The following is a 20,113-nucleotide window of genomic DNA, read 5'->3' as shown; positions in this document are numbered from 1 at the left end:
GGATGCAGATCCTGCCACGCCAGCCTCCGACCTCAGCTCAGAATTATGGTAGTCCCTGGATCTCTGGGTCTGGCTCTCTCACAGGCTCAGTGCTGGCACAAGCCCAGGAATGCTTCTAGCCCTGCCCAGCCTTCTCCCAACCACAGCAGGGGCCCAGGAGCCCCACTCAGCTCAGCTGCCCTCCAGCCCTGCCTCTGCCTCATCCCGTGATGGATCCCACACCTGCTAAGGTGGTACAGGCCCCTTGGATTAGCCTTGTTCCCTGCCTCCAGCCCATCCTTTGCTGCTCCTGATGGGATCCCTGGCCCAGGTTTAACCCCTCACATCCCTCACGGCTGTCAGCAGAGGAATTGTTGGCTGGTACCAGCAGCTCCTGCAGGAGGGCTGGAAGACGAGGCTCTGGGGCACACAGACAGAGACAATGTGGATGTAACTTGAAACACCATGGAGTTAAAGACAACCAGTTGCTCTGAAACACTGAGCCTTCTGCTCATTCCTCGAAAAAGAACAACCCTCAAACCAGAATCATCTTTATTTGGATGTGTTTACAGACTCTGTTACTTTTTCTCTTTTTTGACAAAAATATAAAGGTTTCAACAGAAAAAAATGTATAAACTACTTTCCAACCCAGCTTCTCTGAAAACACTGGTTGGCTCGGAGTTGCACAGTATTTCACATAGGTGTGTTTTTAATGTTCATGGTAAAGGGAAGTGGCTATCCTTGACTTTTCAGGAACCTCTCCCTCTGCAAAGGGAGCCCGTCACCCCTGAAGTAACCAGCAGCAGCCCATGTGCACATCAAAACTGTTGACAGAATTCCTCCTGGCAACTTCTTTCCTCAACACAGCTCCCGTGGAGACACACTGAGGTTGTTCTCACCTTACACAGTGAGGTGGCAAAGTTGGACCTCCATTAATTTTAAGGAACTACACAGAGTCCTCCACCTAGTAACTAAAGCATCTCCAAAAAATAGTTTCTATCGTCAGCCTAATTGTCCAAAAGACAAACAACAACAAAAAAAATGTGGTTTGCAAGTGGTGTTACTTCCCTCTATGGAAGTATGGACATTTATAACATTTAATAACATTTATAGAGCTAAACAGCAGCAAAATCCAGTGTGTGGTGGCTGGGAGGGCATGGCAGAGGGGGGTCAGCCTGGCAAGCACCTGGTGGGAGCTGACTTCACATAAGAGGCTCTGTATTTCTGAAAGCTCAGCAGCAGAATTTTCCTCTCAAATGCAGACAGGCACTTGGATTTTTCCTTGATGGAACTGGCAATAAAATCAGAAGGAAAGCTCACGGTAAAAAGAACCACTTTTCAGGAAAACAAACGTGAAAACAGAGTCGCAGCTCAGCCTCACCTTCTGCATTGAGACCTAAAGCAGAAACAGACTGAAAGCCTTGGATGAACTACTTCCTGAGAAATTAAGGCCCATTTTTAATCCTGAGCACTACACAGAGGATTTTGCTTTCTGTGTATGTTGTTTTTCTTGACTTCTTTCCCCCTAATCAGCTCTCCTATCTGTCCAAGGTGTTTTGTAGCACACTAGTGATTCAGGCGGTAGAGCCAGATAAATAACTGAGTTATTATCTTTATAATAAATCTCTTTGTAATAAATGCACCTTGTAGCTTGATTTACAGCAAAATCCTCCTCCTCCTCATACTTCCATGATGAGACCTACTTAAGTCAGTGAGACTAGTCATGATGACAAGATAATTAAGTTTTTAGTACAACTCTGGTTAGTGAGCAGAATGCAGTTCTGATATAATGCATCTACTAGCTCCAGTCTGATATTCAAAAGGTGTTGGTGATTTGGGTATTATTCTTAATGGGCTCTGAAAAAAAGCACATTTTTTACATTAAAGCATTAAACCCCATATAGGATGCAATTCAGATCATCTTTTAAATTAAAGTGTTTCTTTTGGAATGGCAAAGTTGAAGTTCAGCCAGCCTAGCAGTGACACCTGCAAACTGACAGCCAAACCCCCCTAGACCAAAATGGAAAGATTTGCATGAATGTGTTTTAAAATGACAGGAGACAGGAATTGGAGCTTCTAAGCAAGTTAGACTAAAATTTTAAGAGTGAAATGCCTAAAAATAGGCCCCTGAATGCATAGTTAGGCACCTATATAGAGACTGCTTGATTTTCAGTTGTTCTGATCACCCAGAGCTCCCATTAACGTCAGGAGCAACTGTGGATACTCAGCTCTTCTAGAAATCAAGCCACTTTTATTCAAGGGTCTAAATATGGATGTCTGCGCCCAAGTTTGGGGGGAAAAATACAAAAAATAAAAAAGAAGTCTGGGTTTTTTTTGCTTTTTTTTTTTTTTTGCTACAGAAGACATTTTATAAAAGAGAAGTAATAGCCAAGTTTCATTCTCCTTTCCCCTTACAATGCTTGAAACTGAATCAACAGAACAATTAATGGTGCAACACATCTGTGCCAGAAGATTTTGTCTGAGGTGAATGGAAATCTATTCCAAGATCAGTAGCTCTTAATTAGCAATCTGAAACATTCCATAGATATTTCATATTCTCCGACTGCAAAGTGTTACCAGGCCACCTAAATCTTTTTCATAGTATTTCAGTGTTGCCATTAATAAGCTTTTCAGGCTGGTCTGAGGAACTTTGCAAGATTAACTTTGCAAATCTGTAAGTATTAACTATTTAACTATTTCAGAAATGCCATTTTCTTCTGCTTTTGGATCAAGTACAACCAGCAGACTTGAGCATATTTTTAAATACCATAAACTGTGAAGAAGGGAGAATTAGGCCTTTAATTCTGTCATATGCACTTGGTTGTCAGAAGACTTCTGAATGCTGTTTGCCTAAAGACCTCTTCTGTAAAAGTGATCCTGAGTTGGTTTTGTGTCTAAGCCATTGCCAGTTCATGCTGAAGTGCGTAAGAGCCAGTCACATGATAGAAAATCTGCAAGAAAAAAAGAGAATTTATGATGGAATTATATATGACTATAAAGCTGCAAGTGTCAAGGAAGCAACAAATTAAAGGCATGCTAGATGAAGGTGATAGATATTTGTTTGTGTGTGTGCATAAAATATGATGTAATATCCCTTAATATATTTGTTTGTAGGATATGAACTAAGGGCTCTTGCTGCTGTGTTTGGAAAGAAAAAGTAAAAAGCAAAGACTCTTGTTGCTCTCAACGTAAGATTTCAAAAAGAGCCAGGTGGAAGTCAATGCTTTCCTCTGTCATCTGGTTTAGACTACTTCAGTATGTTTGCTTTATTGAACATAATGACTGGGACATTTTATCTTCCATGTTTCTAGGCAGCATAGTACAGAAGAGCTTTGGTCATGGCTGGGGCACTTGTGCAATCCCTGGCAGATAAAAGATACGACCCTTAAGAAATCAGGACAAATGGTGCAACACAATCACTGGCTGTGTTCTAACACCCAGCAGTGATGGCAGTGGCAAGGAGAAAGCTCATGCTGTTCTGTCATAACCAGGGACATAATTTTAGGTCAAGAGTGAGGCAGAGGGAGAAAGACAGTATTATTCTCATTGCAGGAGCGAGCCAGGGGTTTTCAGCAGTCATGAATATTAACCTGACACCTCTCAGCTGTTCTATATTTCTTAAAACATGTCAGTATTTCAGTTGCTAGGAAAGGTAAGGAAAGGGAAAAGACTGGTGCTTTTGTCCTCCCTCAAATCCCCCATGCCTCATGTCTTCCCAGCAGCAGCAACAGGATAATGACTCTTCGATATTTTTCTTGGTTAAAGGTAATATCACCTCTTCTCCTGGGATTAATGAACATGGGAGCCAAGTCCAGAAGCCCCCACGTTTTGGCAGTTCCTATGACACTACACTGTTCCCAATCATACCACATCCTTTGGGTGGGTACCCTGTGCAAGTTTCTTCCCCAGGGAACAACCAACATGTAAAAAATGCTCTATCAGCAGCACCATACATAGAATGAGAGGTGAGTGTCTCCACAGGGATGGAAATACACCGTGAGCAGTTGTGGCACAGTGACACAAAGGGTCTGTGAGGTCCTGTGAGGCTCAGCCACAGCCAGGAGTGAAGGGGAGAGCACCGCCATGCATTTGCAAAAGACTCTGTACATGCACAAACTGAGCCCTTTTTGCCCAAATTTTGTAAAATTTTACACTGCAAACATGGCCTAGACCATGGTCAGCTGCTCCAACATCAGTGTCCCAGATGCCTGTAATGACAGCTCAAACCTAAAGAAATACTGAGCTGGAAGTGAACCTGTCATTAATAATGAATTAGATGGATGTTCCACTTCTGCAAAAGCAGTAAGCCAGGACATTTAGAAAGATTACTTTTGTTCTCCTCAAGTTGTAAGCTGCCAACAACCAACCTGTTGCTCAATGTCTCCCAGCAAACTACTGGCACCCAGGCGGAAGAGCTCTGGTGTCAGCCACTCCACTCCCAGCTCCTCCTTCACCAGCATTAGCCAAGTAATAGCTTCTTTGGCTGTCCTAATGCCCCCAGCAGGTTTAAATCCAACCTTTAGAGAGAAAAAACAAAATAGAATAGCAGTCAATGTTTGTACACCTGCAGCCTCAAAGTGCCTGTGATGTAACAGCTCTGCCTGGCAAGGGCCTGACTGCAAACGGGACAAGATCTGGACTAGCACTGGGAGCTATCAAGCCTCAGCCATCACTGCCAAAGATAACATTGCTGAGGGAGCAATACTTTCCACCCCTGTGCACCTTCTCGGGAGCTGGGCTTGAGGTCTTATGGGAGTACTTTGCCTATAGTACAAGGGATTTAGGCAGTGATGCCATGAAGATTTTTTGCCTTTTCTTTTATACCCCTGTTATACCTTTTTACAACTCCTGTATTCTCAGTGCTTTTTGCCTACATTCTTGGACTTGTTTGTTCAGCCAGGACACTAAACATTCCAGAAGCTTTGTAGTTAGGGATCAGTGTGCCCCAGACCCCAAGGTCCTCTCCAGAACACATTCTGTAAACTAAGATAGAACCATCCAGGAGAAGGCTCCTTGGGGAGGGGGGTTCACTTGAGCCTCTCATTGGGGAATCTTTGATAGATCTGCTAATTAGTAACACCTATAATGTTATACCAGATCTTTTGGGGTGGGCACTTTGCAGGGTGCATTTCAGTGCACCTGGCCGTGTGCACCTAAGGATCCTTAAAACAAACACCAAGGTAAAATCCCTTTTTCCCTTCTAACCATGTTTGACTCTTGATTTTAACACCAGGAAAAAGCATCAGCAGGACTGGGATAGCTGCATAATCACACAGTGGCCACGTCATAATCACCTACTGCCAATCTAATTCCAAATACAGAACAACAAATACACAACAGTAACACCAAAGATGCTGCTTTTGAGGCAGCTGACTTTGGACAGCAGTGAGAGCTGGTTGTATTTTATAAAAAGCCAGTGCAGCAGAGTTACACATGATTTGACTGTACATTCAAATGTACCAGAGGTTTTATTTTCACTAAAATTTTCCAAACAGGAATTAAATTAGGCCTGTCTTTATCAAAAATTGAAAGCTTTGTGCTTCACAGGAACTGCAAAACTTCTGTCCCCCCACCACAGGCTGGATATGCTTTCAGTCATTCGGTGCGAGATGTGTGTCATATCTGAAGGTGAACTGCCATGTCTGTAAAGGCATAAACACCAAGGAAAACTTATCTTTGAGGTAAAGCATGTCTTGAATCCTGGGATGGACCTGCTGTGCACTTGGCATACACCCCTAGTGCCAGTCCTTTGGTTATGTGCCATTTAAGCACGTCTCATCCCGAGAGAGAGCTATCAAATCCCTCATCAAAAATGCCAAAATGTTGGCCTGGAGCAGCTACCTAAACTCTTGAAAAACAAGGAGAATCAGGAAAAATTCTTTCTGCATTAAAAAAAAAAAGTAAATCTGAACAACATGTAGCACACAGTGATTCTCCCTATGTTTTCTCCTGCCATTAACCTTCACATTCAGCAAGAATTATCATTTTGGTTTTTTATGTAAGCTCCTGAAACCTCACTGCATCGAGGATTTCTTTGTGCCTTATGGATATAATAGTGGAATCAGAAAGTAGCTGTTTTTAAATGTGTTTGGTAATCTTTTTAATATAGTGATTTCAGGACCAACAAACACAGAATAAATCCTTCTCTCATGCTGGAGCTTTGTGATAATGGCATATTTCCAATAAGATTAAAAGGAACAAAAAGCAGGAAAAGCTTGATAAATCCAAACCATGAAGACTGTGTTTTTGTGGATGGACAAATAGATGTGTGAGTGTATGCAAACATCTGTTAACATTAGATTTTCAAGAAGAATTTAAAGCACAGCAACTGGAAAAGCATCTTCTAGACAATAAGCAAAAAAAGTTGGAATGTGTTTTCTTTCCCTCAGGAAGAGGAATTCTAACAAAATTTGAATTTAGATTTCTTCCTAGAAATGCTACATCTCTTTGAGATAGTCTGTGGCAAAAACAAGTAAAACAGAGTTAATAAGAGAATTAAAACCATCATTCAGAATTCATTCCCCTTTTAGCAGATTTTGAAAGCTCTTTTCTTTGCAAAAAAAGCTGACAAAGACAAGCCTGTCTCCTCTCCTCCATTTACCAGCTTTCCAAACAGCACATCTGACTGCCATAAAAACGTAAAAAGGAAGGGGGGTTGGAATTTAATTCAAGAGCAGTACAAAGTCCAGCTACCACTTTCCTGCTGTTTCACAGCATTTCATTATTTTGCTTAATAAGTTCATCTCCTCAAGAATTTTCTCTTCACCTTACATTATTAAAAGTAATAAGTTTTTCTGGATTGGGGGTTTTCCCAACAGAAAAACCAATTTATGTATGTCCTTCAATAATGACAGGAAAAGATTATTTCCCATTATATTGCACACTTTTCATATCACCACCACAGCTTATCAGTCAATAAATGTTACTCTGCAACTTGTTCCTTTCCTTGAAGAAGTTTAATTTCTGTATTAACCTGTTTTTCCCAGGCAACGCCTTGCTAGAAAGCATCCCTACAGCAGCAAAATTAGTTTGTTAAAGAAACCATTTAGAAATTTCTTGCCACTGATAATATTGTCTTCAGTTAATAAAAGTACATAAAGTCAGTTTACATCTAATTCACTGACACACACATGCACACGGACACGAGCACTTATTCTTAACAACACATTTCATACCATGAATGCGTCCTTTGAAAGCAAAAGGTGAATTCAACATTTATATCCAATTATGGGGACAAAGCTGTGTTAATGCAGCAGGGACCAACTTGTGGCACACAGCTCGTGCAAGCGGCACTGGTGCCCGGGGGAGCTGCCTCGGGCTGGGCAGTGATGGTGCTCCCACAGAAACAAGACTATTGGAGCTGCTCCAGCTGTTGTGTGGCAGAGAGAGGCAGGCTGGGGAAAGGAGGAGTGGGGATAACCCAGGGATCCATGCTGGCCTCATCTAGATGGCTACAGAGAGTAGATGGACACACCTCTAACCTGGTGTCACACGTTGCTCAAGCCCCAACAGACCCTAGAGCCATCTCAGCCCCCATCCCACTGCTCATCCCACGTCCTGACATTGTACCTTGCAAGGCCACCTGTGGAAGGGACAGAAGGATAAGCTAGAGAAGGAGGGAAGGGTGGCCAGAAATGGGGAGAGGCTCTTAGCTAGAGATGTGGCTTCTTCTCCTGGTGCTGAAGGTGAGGACCAAGCCCACTGCGGACCACCAGCACCAGATCTAACTGGCAGCCCCCACTTGCCCACAGATAAATGAAGTGAGAGGTGGCTTAAGCCCTCCTGGCAATCTCCTCCCTTCTCAATATTTCAGCACAAGGATGAATGCACAGACAGTTCATCGCTGTACATTCCCCTTTTCTCCACTGATCTCGCTCGACAGCGACCTGATCAATAAACATTAAGTACCAGGACATAATGTTCTTCCAACCCCTGTCCCCTCTCTCCTTCCTTCCATCCCAGGCAACAGGATACAACTGGATCTGCCTCCTTGTCCCCTTGGAAAGCATCTCTGGCAAGGGAAGAAAGAGCAAAATGCATCCCTTGGGCTGCCAGAACAGTCAGGAAATCCAGTTGTGTACACTGGAGAGACGTGATGGCTCTAAATTCGTACAGCTCTGCTGAGGTTTATGGGAGCACATCAGCCACTGCCAGCCTGAGATTCGCTCTGTTATTAGTGGACATCCCCACTTAAATGGTGAAGCAAAATTCAAATCCAAATGCAGCAGGGAACACTTTGATTGCATGAGCTTTTATGGAATGAAGTAACAGCTCTTCAAGGGAGAAAAGACAAAAGCAGAAAAAAAAAAAAAAGAAGGAATATTAGCAAATCAATCCTATTACATTCTTATTTCTTTCTGAGTGAGCCTGTTTGGTTAATTTGTACAAAGGAAATGAGAACTACCTTGTAGCCAGTTTGCCAGTAGTATTCCTTAATGGCTCGCATCATGACTATGCCAACGGGAAAGGTCGCATTTTCCACCTCCTTTCCTGTAGATGTCTTTATAAAATCGGAACCTGAAAGGAAGTAAAATGTTTTATAGCAGTTTTAGAACAAGAGCCCCTCTGCACATACAAGCTCACAGCCTCCTGTGATGCCCTCCTGCTTCACAGCAATTCTGAAGCATTCCTCTACACGTATGTCCCCATGGTGTATATAAATCAACATTTTAGTATTTCCACAAGGATCTTTGAGATAGAAACTATTTTAATCAGGTTTTTTTTTAATTTAACTTTGCATCTACTTAGTCTCACATTTGACAGTCTGGTATTGTATCTCCTGCAGCTGTTTTTAAGAGAAGGGAAAGATATCTCAGATGTGTTTACTAAACCAGCTGTGTAATACTGTAAACCAAGGGAAAACTCCCCTTTTATGCATTTTGCAATTGTAACATTGCAAGTTACTACACTGAAAGCCACGCTCTGATTTAATGCAGTTACAAGGTCAAAACATCTGCATTATTTAAAGAACAAGAGTTAGCCTTGGCTTATTTTTTTCTGCTTTCTCACTTGTGAATAATATTCTTTACTGCCTGTCTTAATACTTGTGTAGCGTTCTTGGGTATTCTTGCTGTTCTGCCTTGGCTTGAAAGAAATCCTGAAGTACAGTGTAAGAAAAAGCTAAGAAACTAACAAAAAAATAATGAGCCTTGATCCAGCATTGACAGAATACAATGACAAAACTTCTTTAATTTCATTAGGACGCACTTCATCCCTAGGAACCTACTTCTTAGAAAAGGTGTACTGTGGGATCATTAATTATCAAAAGTAATTGGGAGAAGAAGAGGGATAATTCAAACATCATGTAGTAGTGCATCATCCACTTAAGTCAATTGGAACTGCATCTGCTTCCACTTCAAATTTGGCTTAGGGTCCATTTTGTCTCTTATGTGAATGATGATGCCTCTACAACATCCCCTAGAGTAGGGACAGGGAGTTTCAGCACCGGCTCCAGCTAAGGAGTTGCCTTGGCTACATTCTGTGTGCTGCAGCACACTCCAGAGAGTGTCTCCTGATGGCACAGCTGACTGGCACACAGCTGGGTCTCAGCCTGATGGCAAGGCAACACAAAGCCAGGCATGCTCCCGTGGCTGATTTAAACACAATCAAATGGTATCACAAACTTTGGGGTTTCTTAGACCACAGTTTTCGCTGTAGGCTTCCAGACTAGGCAGCATCTCAGCCCAGTGGTGATTCAATTGCACCCTCCTGTGACAATTTCCACTCTGGAGAGAAACAGCTATTTGCAAGAAGGATTCCAACTCCAGGGAAAGTGCAATGTGCAAAAGAGGCAGTTAATAGTTGATAGAGCTTTGCAAAGAACGGAGCACACAGGAGAGACAATTGAGTTGCACATTTCAGAGCTGCCCCCTTCCAGAGAGACACTACGGACATCTGATAGTCACATTAAAACAAGGAGCAGTGGAAGTGAAACTTCAACATCACCAAATTATATTTTTAATTTCCCTTTCGAAATGTAGCACTTAAAGTCCTTCAGTGCAATACTTCATTTTTTTTCTACTATAAGGTAAGTCAAAGCTTTTATAAGTCTTATAATTACAAGTCTCTATGGTACAGTTTCATTAAAAACTTTCATTAAACAACAGCTGCCCTTGTATATGGTCTTCTAATCAATTTGGTCAAACAGAATGACTTCTAATCAGCTGTTGATAAAAATAGAAGATGAAATTTTAATTCTAATAGATTAACCACAAACTCAAGATAGTCTTCAAAATCCATCTAGTTCTATTCTCCAGTGGATTTAACGACTATTCAGCAACTCATTACTAAATAGAACAAGATGAACATTTTCCAGTTCATTAAAGAAATGTACTATGTATTTTTGCATTGTCCTCATGATTCGTTACGGGGAGTCTTAATTACAAGATAATGGATAATGGTTATTAAATGCAGACTCCAGTAATGAAGCTCTATTCATTTGCGAGCCTCAGAGACTGCAAAGAGGGGAAAATAAAATTACTAGCTTCAAAAGATTAACGGATCAAATTATTATTCAATTTTGAAAATCTCATTCAGACTTCATAGAAACAAGAAGAGATTAAAAACTAGTATTAGTACAAAAGTTGTGCATTTATATATTTATTTTTAAATAATATCTTAAGGCTATTACCAGAATAATCAGCTTTAGATGTGATTATTAGACAAACATACAGCCAATTTAGTAGCATCCTCTAACAATGAAAACAATACATTTTTCTTTCCCGAACAAATTCTTTTAATGACACAAGAGCTTGCTAGCAGGACTGCAGGCAGCCCCTTGCAGAAGACAGAGGACCCACACCAGCACAGAGAGCCACAATGGAAGGTGCTATTAACTTTTGGATTTCAGCAATGAAAAGGGGGATTTAAAAATCAAGCGCTGCCATAAAAGGCACCTCATTTAGCAGACCTCGTGCCGACCCTGTAATAATAAGGGAGTTTCACCCAGTCTATTTCTTATTTAAGTTTTCAAAGACAAGTCTAAGGAATTAAGTTCAGAAGGAGTTTCACCTGGAAATTTAGGTGATGATTTAGAAACCTGAGTTTCATCACCCATCTTCTCATCTTCCTGTGAATGTATACACTCAAAAAATCAAGGCTAAGGTTAAAATACATGCTGGATGGCTTTCCCCTTCCTTAGAGTAGATTACACGATTCAATGAAGCATTAAATCCAACATTTCACAAAATTAGTTATTCAGGGTAGATTTCTAGGCCCAGTGAGCCTGGAAAAGACCACACTCCCTACTTCTATTTTCCAACGTGAAGCCACACCAGTACATTTCCTTTCAAGGCAGCAAGTCTTGTAAGACTCACTGAACCAGGGAGATGGGACAAACTCTGCTTAGAACGTGGTGCCAGTAACACCAAGGCTGTGGGTTCAACACAAACAGGCCATTTACCTCAGAGGAAGTCCATTACATTATTTCTGTTCTAGATACACAGCCTCGTTCATGGTGGCACCTGAACAAAGTTGCAGAGCTGAGGTATCCAGAAGCTGAGGGACTTGCCCAAGGTTTCTCAGCAAGCATTTGGCAGGGCATGGATTGAATGCTCTGGTCTCCCAGAAGGTCAGAAGAGCTCCCAGAACTGGCCTGCCCTATTGCTATCCTGTACATCAACTGGAAACTCTACAAAGCTTTCCAGTCCACGTAACATTGAAGCAGAGCATAAGAAGTGGAGAATCTTATTTAGATGACAGCATCCAGGAAGCACACTCTGATTCCATAATTAAGCAATAAGGAATAATAAGCAGCATAGCAATCGTGGAGTAATCACAACCTTTTGGTTGTGAAGTGTTTCAAATGCCCTTGGGGAATGATTATCTCCTGATAACTACAGACTCTGTGTTGCTGCCTTAGTCTCAATAAAGAACAAAGATGTGGCTGGCAGTTTTAAACAATAGTTTAGAGAGAGATGATTGCAGAGGGACAATTACACCGTGCTACTTTGTAAGTATTTGCAACGAGCACAAATATATCTTCATTGCTGCAACTGAGAGAACACATATCCTACCAAGACTTCCAGGACTGGTGGCAAAAAGTGGCACTCCGCTCAGAGGACCTGCAAAACCACCTGCTGTTTCTGCTGACAAGGTAGCAATGACAAAACAGTACCGTATCAAATGTGCATGAAGTCCCATTAGCAAGTCATCTTTCTATTTTATGAGCACCTAAACTAAGGGTCTTCAGATTCATACATAATTAGCCTTACTAAGGGTGACCAGGTTAACAACCCTCTGAAAATAAGAGGCAGGGCAAGATATAAAAGGCTAATGTAGCAGCTAATTCTTGTCAGCTGAGTTGTCCTAATTGTCCCACTTACATGTCCTTATCCTGCCCCAGCAGCAAGATAAAATACATTCCCTGTTAGCTTAACTTTGCCATCCAGGAGAACAGAACACGAAGCTGTGGTAGCTCACTTTAGCAGTGGCTCACCAGGCAGCTTTAGCTCCATGACACAAGGCTACACTGCCAGACCACTTGGTTAGGTGCCTATGCTTTTATGTTTTCACACGCCTGTGTCTCAGCTACCATTGAAAAATGCTGGTTTATAACTTGGTCTGTTGAGACCTGCCCATTTTTTGCAACTCCTTTCAGAAAAGTACCTGCACAGAGGGGAAAAAAAATCCCATCACAGGGCTCCACATTTAATGTCTGTTTACAAGTAAGACAACCTTTTGAAAACCCATCCTATCATCCCAGCTTGGTTTCCAAGACTCAGAATGGATGCTGCCTTTCTTGTACAGCACCTCCAGGAGCAGGGGTTCTGCAGGCCAAACGATGCCCTCAGGAACACTTACACATGCACACAAAGGGACAAATTATTAAGTCCATACTTATGCAAAATTCCCTGTAGATGAAGTCTGAAAGAATTCAGCATTGCTGAATTATGCACAGCTTGCTAATGCACTGTTACAGTGTCTACCACAGGTCTCCACAGAATACTATTACTTAATTAGTATTAGTTTCTTGTGTGTTCATTTAAAATGCTTCTTCAGAAGGTTCAGCAGGAAGAGCCATACCACCTTCTGTTGCTCGGCTACATAGCACAGGCACTTGCTATTTTTAGAGCATTCCTTCCAATCCCTGTGTGGCACAGAGAAAGAGAAGATAAATAATTGACACGTGCTCCGGGTGCAAAGACCACAGCTGGAATCGCTGTCACTGGTGGCACCTGGCTTGGAGCCACCCTGAAGCACAGAAGGAAACATGCTCCCAGTCACCTCCCCGCATTGCCATGCAGAAGCAGTGCTGGGAGATGCCAAGGTGCAGGAGTTCAGGCAATTATGTGCTGCTGGAACAGCCCCTCCTCTTCCTCTCCAAAGAGGAAGCAGCAGTATATCCTCCCAGGAGTGAGACATGGGACAACAAAGACGTTTAACGAATTCCTGTATTGTTATCCACTTGTAAAATTTCATCTCTCTTTGCCATGATCTCGTTTTTCTTCTTCAAAAGGGTGTACCACATACTACACCCAGGGGTGTTACAGTGTATGACCTACGTTAACCTTATTTCTGTTTGCAGATGGCATTACTGGAACCACTGAAGCAGTTTGCCTAATGACACATGGCCAGCCAAAGGCAGAAAGAAGAAATAAATCAAGGCATCCCAACACCTAATCCTAACCTTACTATCACTGGGAAAAACCAGACCTTCCTCTCAGCTTACCCACTTGCAATGCTGTTTCCTCTACAAGCCATTCTGTGGGCTATTTTTTGCCACGTTCCTGATTTCAAGCAAGATTCAAAACAAAAGAGACATCAGGAGAAATCTCCTCCCTAGCTCATCTTGAGAGCGCAGCACGCTGCACCCAGGGCAGGAGGCAGTGCTGGTGGCACAGCTCTGGCCCCAGATTCCCAAACCCATGGTCCCCTCCAGCACTTACTGATGAAGCAACAGAAAGATTGGCCTCTCCTTTCAGACTGAGCACAAGCACTCTGGTTCTCAGCACTGAGCCACGTGCTCTGGCTAGGATGGGTGGAAAAAGCAAAGTGCTGTGGCAGAAACCGGACTTGATTTGAAAATCTCCCCCTTTGAGCTTCCTTTGCAAACACTGAAACACATTGCATCACTTTTCTTGTTCACACTTAAATTAACCTAAGCAATGATAAACTATCTTAAACTGTGATATAATTAAAACAGCACTGGTCTAGGTCAGGCTTTTACCCTCTTGGCATTCTTGGTTTTGGATCAATACATCTCAGCCTCTCAAAATGTTGTCCAGCACATGACATATTACAGACTGAGGCTGAAACCCTGATATATCTACCAGTAATAGCACTGCAATTTGGAAGAAAATAATAAATATGCATGATGGCTTAGAATCACAGCACAACATGGCATATTGCATTCCATGTTTTAGCAACCACATTTGGCTTTGTGCTTTTTAACGTTGGTAACAACTTTGAAACAAATATGTTAACGTTAAATCTCAGGTACACTTACATATTGTCTATTAGCTCGTAACAAAATTACTCAAATTGAAGAAATAGCTGTTTAAAATCAATTTGGAAATACTCCACGCTGAATAAAGCAAGTAGAAAATCAGTCTACTTTATCAAGAAGGTGCTATGAATTTTAAAGATTGAAAAAAATCCACCATACATAATACAGCCAAAATCATGGCACTTCAATGTCATTCTGAGTGTTTTTCAACACTTGATGTTAAAAGCAGTTTAAGATTCTGTTCCTACTCTTACCCAGAGAAAGGTAGGATTGATTTTTGAGCTTTAAAAGTCTATGTCTTAATGCCACAGTCAGAACCTGTCCAGCATGCAGCCTCTTTGTCATGCAGAGGACAAACAGCAGCATCAGCCCCTCTTCCACATTGCTCCCTACAATCAAAGGCAGCTGGCACAGATGAAGGCTTCAGTACCAGGGGGATTTCCAGGATCAAAGGTATTCTCCTTGAGCAATTGGAATGGTCAATGTTTGGCCTTTTGGCTTTGCCTGGAAATCAAAAAATATAAGGTGCCAGATCTCACCAGACTCATCTGTGATCTGTTTGTTTCCACATGGCTTTTACAAATTAGGTAGAACAGATGTCTTGGGGGCTTGCATAGAGGGATGAATATTCCACTTCGGTGATCATGTGATTACTAGGAAAATGTGAAGCACTTTTAGCTTATTTTTTATGACACTCTAACGTCTTCAACACCAACAAGCTGCAAACACACAGATTTTATCATGGACTTCCTGGATTCCCCTGATGCAACAAATATCCAAAGGGTAACACCCTGGATGGCCTTACCTATACATAAGGCATCACAATGCTTGTTTTTAAAGGGCATCAGTCTTACTTAAAACTCCTGCTCTCCAGAAGATTTTGCCCCTCAGAGCGTTGCCTTTTTTTTCTCCACCTTGATAATTTGGCATCTGGCAAAACTGCAAAAGCCCACGTGTGTAGGCTGCAGCGTAGGTGAGAACTTCGAGGTACAGACAGATGTTTTCACCACTGTCAGTGGGGTTGTTTTGCAATGTTTCTAACTCTTCAGGCAGCCTGAATACCAAAAACCTGCCAGCTCCCTTCAAAGAAAAAAACAACCAAAACCCCTGACTGTGCAGCCACACTCCAAGCAGGAGGCACCTCTCTGCTGGCGGTCAGGGAAAGACACTTCTGGTTTTTTAAGAAATCCTTTTTTCCTCCCATTGCATTATTAACAATGCTTACATGGCAAAACTAACAATTTTGTTTCAAAGGGATGCCTTATGAAGGTGTGCTGCTGATCAATCCAGTCTGAGTTTTCTGGCATAATATCTACTGAGCACTACTTGAATGAAGGAAATTAAAAAAGACCAGTAAGCACCATCAAAAACGGGTAGCAACTCATAAAAAGGTATTTAATATGCCAGGGCATTGTTTCTTCACCTCCCTTTGTCAACAGCCTGTGTGCTGATCTTACCACAGACTGCAATTATGGTGAGCATCTCAAACCAAAAGCACCAACAATCTGATTAACTGCATGGGTTTGGTTAAAAAAATAATTGAAACTGATAGAGAAATGCTGATCTCACCAGACCACTGGCAAAACAAAGATGATATTCCAGTCTTCAAATCCACATTTTATATAAAGGTTTTACATTTTTAAAAACTTACACGAAATATATATTAGCATTTTGAACTTTGGCATTCCATTCTTTTTACTGAAATACTGTGAATCAAAGAAATTGAATATCAAACTCTCTTTGTGTTAGATGTGTATATATATCCTCATAGGTATTTAGTGGCAAGTTATTAAATGTCACTATTCATTGAGACAGTACATTTTATGTCTTCCTTACAGATAAAAAAAACCCCATCTATGTAAAATGTGCAGCAATATTTCATAGCCTCACTCTGGTCTCAATGACTTCTTCCCTCACATGTTCAGAAATAGAGGTGGTCAAGCAGAACATCCCCTGTGTTCTCCTGAGCTGTCGCGTGCCAAAGTGCAGAGGCAGTGACGGTGTCAGGAGGTGCCACCGCCCTGTCTGTACCTTTCCTTCTGGCATAAACAGCACAAAAGCGGCGAGGAATTCTGTGTTCAGCAACGTCAAATCCCGTGCAAAGGTACCTGGTAAGTATTTATGTTGGAAAATGTGGTTCTGGGGTGAAGTACAGCAGTGTTACATATCCCTTATCTATCAACTAAGCCCTGTATTCACATCCGTGGAGGGCTTTAAGGCCCCCAGACATTAGCCCAAGGCAAAACCACATTGTCTCCATTTAATTACCTATCTTTTCATACTGACTGTGATCCAAATGACTGAGTTAAACAAAATGGTTACTAGTAACAGGAGACCATTGATAACCAGCAAGCTGAGGTGGGCGTACGTGCACAGAGTTCAAAAGAAAATGATGCTGCTGCATGCTGTTTACTTCTCCAGTATGAATTTATAAAGTGTATTAGCACGAATTAAAAGGATTAAAATCCCAGGAACCAATGAAGTCAAAGAGAAATAGAAAATGGATTCAGTCCTAAAAAGATAAAATTATTTAACAACTTATTAAAACAGTTCATCACTGTAATTAAAATCCAAGTGCCTAGAAAAAAGTGCCACAAGAAAGGTAATTATTTATGAGGAGACTTTAAAAAGCCATTCATAGTGAATTTGGGAGAGAATCAGCCTGAAAGAGTTGGTAGTAGAAAGAAATTGTTTGTTTATTCATAAAACTTATTTTGGTCTAGCCTACCACTAAGAATCCCTAACATCTGCTCAATGGCAGCTGTAAGTAACATTAGGAACACTCAGCCAGTTTATATCTTTCCTTTTTATTAAAAAGTAAACAGGTCTTTTTAAATTATTCACTAGTAAATTAACATAAAAATCAGTGCTGTAGCTAACCACATTTTGTGGAAAGGCATCTGCAAGCTTTGCATGATCACGATGATCTCAATCTTTCTACATTTCACTGACTATTTTACTCTTTATGTGATGTCCCACCTAATTTAGCAAATGAAAACGTAGACAACTCACAAGCCATACAGGAGGCACAGCCATGAAAATACAAAATGCACCACTGGTACCTCGAAAGCCACATTAGTTGCCTCCTTCAGACTTTAACTGATTCTGTTCTTACCTTTCCTTTGCCTTCCGCTGCATAAAAATTCCCCCTCAAATAACCTCAGATCTCTCCTGCTTCTGTCTTTCAGGAACAAGACATTCATTAGACAGGAAGGAGCAACAAAATACAGAGGTGTTACTAATCAGTAATTATTTGTTCTCATCTGCAGCACTTTTATACATAGGTGACAAAGTGCTCTGCGTGTTCCCGTGTTTCACTCCAAAACTGTGTCCTTATGACAGTAAAAAAAGGCACAGGAACACTTCAAACCTAAAAGCTTCTCTTTACCTCTGAATAACTTTTTTTCTACTTAATCTCATCAACACTTTAGAAGAAAAATATTTTACTTTCCTTCTGAGTTCCTCTCCCAGCTTCAGTGCTTACTTCATAATACAAACAAGTCCCTGCAAATGAACTCACCAAGAAGTTGTTCAAGAGCATGGAGTAGCTCTGTTTATTTTACTAGGATATTTTTGTTTTACTTCAAGGGAAAAACCAAGCATTTCTGCAGTGCTCTCTGGAGGCAGTTAATTTAAAGCTGAGCTGTAATTCTAACCCAGGCACTGGAAATGGCATTGTTAAAATAGCACAGGGTCCATCCAGCTGAAGTTCCTGAGGAGTCTGCCTTGAAGCCACAACCATGCTGCAACTGGCAACCAAGCAAGCTGCTGAGAAGCTGAATTTGCTGAGATCCAGAGCAGCTGCAAACACAGTGCCTGATTACAACATAAACCTAACTAGTTAGCTATCAACAGTATTTATGGTATCATGGTAGCAGAGAACCAGCTGAGACATGCCAGCCCTCCTCTTCCTGGGGACTAGGAGACCTGAGAAACACAGCATCCCTTTCCATCATACCCCACCAAGCTGCTTCCTCATCCTGGGGGTCAGCTTTGTTCCAAAGCTCCGTTTATGAGTAAGGCTTTGTGCTTCCTTTGAGTTCTCCACAGGTTCACTTTCCAGGACTAGTGGGAAGGAGGCTTTTGAAGACACATGACTCACAATTTTGTATTCCATAATTTAAGTGCAACGTGATGCATGGAACATGGAACATCATCCCTTGTTTCCTTTTTGGTCCGTTAGAGGTGAATTAACAGATCTTCATGACAAACTACAAGACTTCACTCCTTCACTCCTCTGATGTTTGGGATAGGCTGGTAAATTGGACATTGGATTTGCAACATGACTACAAAGGTGGTGGAAAGAAGATGTTCTACTCAAGAAGAGGTCCTGGTATCACCAAGGAGGAATCTTTTCTACATCTCAGATTTAGGGAGAACTCAACTTTAGAAATCAGCTGCAGTTGTACACTGCAGGGAAATCACTTTGTAGCCTGAATGCTAGCAGGAAAGAAACATCAAAGGTTCAAAAGACAATCAGCTGTCAGATCCCTGTTGATTTGCCATGAAGACTATGGCCTTTGCTGTCAATTTTGTCTTTGAAAAATTCCCTCAGAATGAGGACTACTACAGAAACCTCTGGTAAAGCTATTGTCTCTAGTAACTGTAAAGTAAGCACAGGCAGAAATCTTCATCTGTCTTACCCAAGAGATGCTGAATTCTAAAACTACAATTTCTGAAAAGGAATAAAAAAAAAAACCAAAACAAAAAAACAACCAAACAACAAAATCAAATCAGGAACATTTCCCAGAGGATGAAGTTCCAAAGTACAGTATCAAAGAAGGGAATATCTTCCGTTCTTTCCAAAATCCCCCCAACACAATTTGAGCCACAAGAATCAGAAAAACACAGAATGGCTGGGAGACAGACCCCAAGTAACCCAAGTACCTGCCAAGGAAATTCAAGTTCCTTGTATAACTCATCAAAAACACTGCAAGCAACCACAGAGGCAAGCTGGAAGAGTCTCTTTCCAAACACCATTGTAATGAGCGTATTTCTGAGTATTGCTATGTCCTATGTTCATGTTCTGATAGCAATCTTTTCCTTTGAGAACATGACTCAAATAGACTGGCAAAGTCTGTTAGGCAGGCCTTTGGAATTCTGGTGAAAACTTGACATTTATAAGGAAGGAACAATGTCAAACACAAGCAGCCAGGAGGACCAACCATGTCCTGGGGGGCATCAGGCACAGCATCACCAGCCAGGCAAGAGAGGGGATTGTCCTGCTCTGCTCTGCACTGGGGTGGCCTCACCTCAAGTCCTGGGGGCAGCTTGGGGTGCCACAGTATAAAAAAGACATTAAACTATTAGAGAGCATCCAAAGGAGGCCACGAGGATGGCTAGGGGCCTTGAGGGGAAGCTGTGTGAGGAGCAGCTGAGGGCACTTGGTTTGCTCAGCCAGGAGAAGAGGAGACTGAGGGGACACCTCAGAGCAGTTCCAGCTTCCTTGTGAGGGGCAGAGCAGGGGCAGGCACTGATCTCTTCACTCTCACGACCAGTGACAAGACTTGAGGGAACAGCATGAAACCGAGTCAGGGGAGGTTTAGGCTGGATATGAGGAAAAGGTTTTTCACCCAGAGGGTGTCTGGGCACTGGAACAGGCTCCCCAGCGGGGTGGTCACAGCACCAAGCCTGACAGAGTTCAGGAAGCATTTGGACATTGCTCTCAGACACATGGTGTGACTCTTG

General features: G+C 41.9%; 1 protein-coding gene across 3 annotated transcripts in view; it reads right to left on the bottom strand.

The window, feature by feature from the left end:
* Nucleotides 1-728: 728 nt before the first annotated feature.
* The window catches only part of DERA (deoxyribose-phosphate aldolase), a 47,104-nt gene continuing 27,719 nt past the window's right edge, over nt 729-20,113 (bottom strand). For 2 of the 3 annotated variants that reach the window (XM_082279783.1, XM_082279785.1), the window contains exons 7-9: nt 8,384-8,496; nt 4,347-4,496; nt 729-2,930 (exon numbers count right to left, since the gene is read on the bottom strand). In XM_082279783.1, the coding sequence (XP_082135909.1) occupies nt 2,874-2,930; nt 4,347-4,496; nt 8,384-8,496 (320 nt within the window). In that variant the 3' untranslated portion in view covers nt 729-2,873. The remainder of the gene's footprint in view (nt 2,931-4,346; nt 4,497-8,383; nt 8,497-20,113) is intronic. The other variant, XM_082279784.1, reaches the window with a different exon arrangement.

Source organism: Coloeus monedula (assembly GCF_965178545.1).
Source record: "Coloeus monedula genome assembly, chromosome: 4".
Taxonomy (NCBI): Eukaryota; Metazoa; Chordata; class Aves; order Passeriformes; family Corvidae; genus Coloeus; species Coloeus monedula.
The sequence above is the reverse complement of the archived record's forward strand: the minus strand, read 5'-3'. Positions and strand labels throughout refer to the sequence as shown.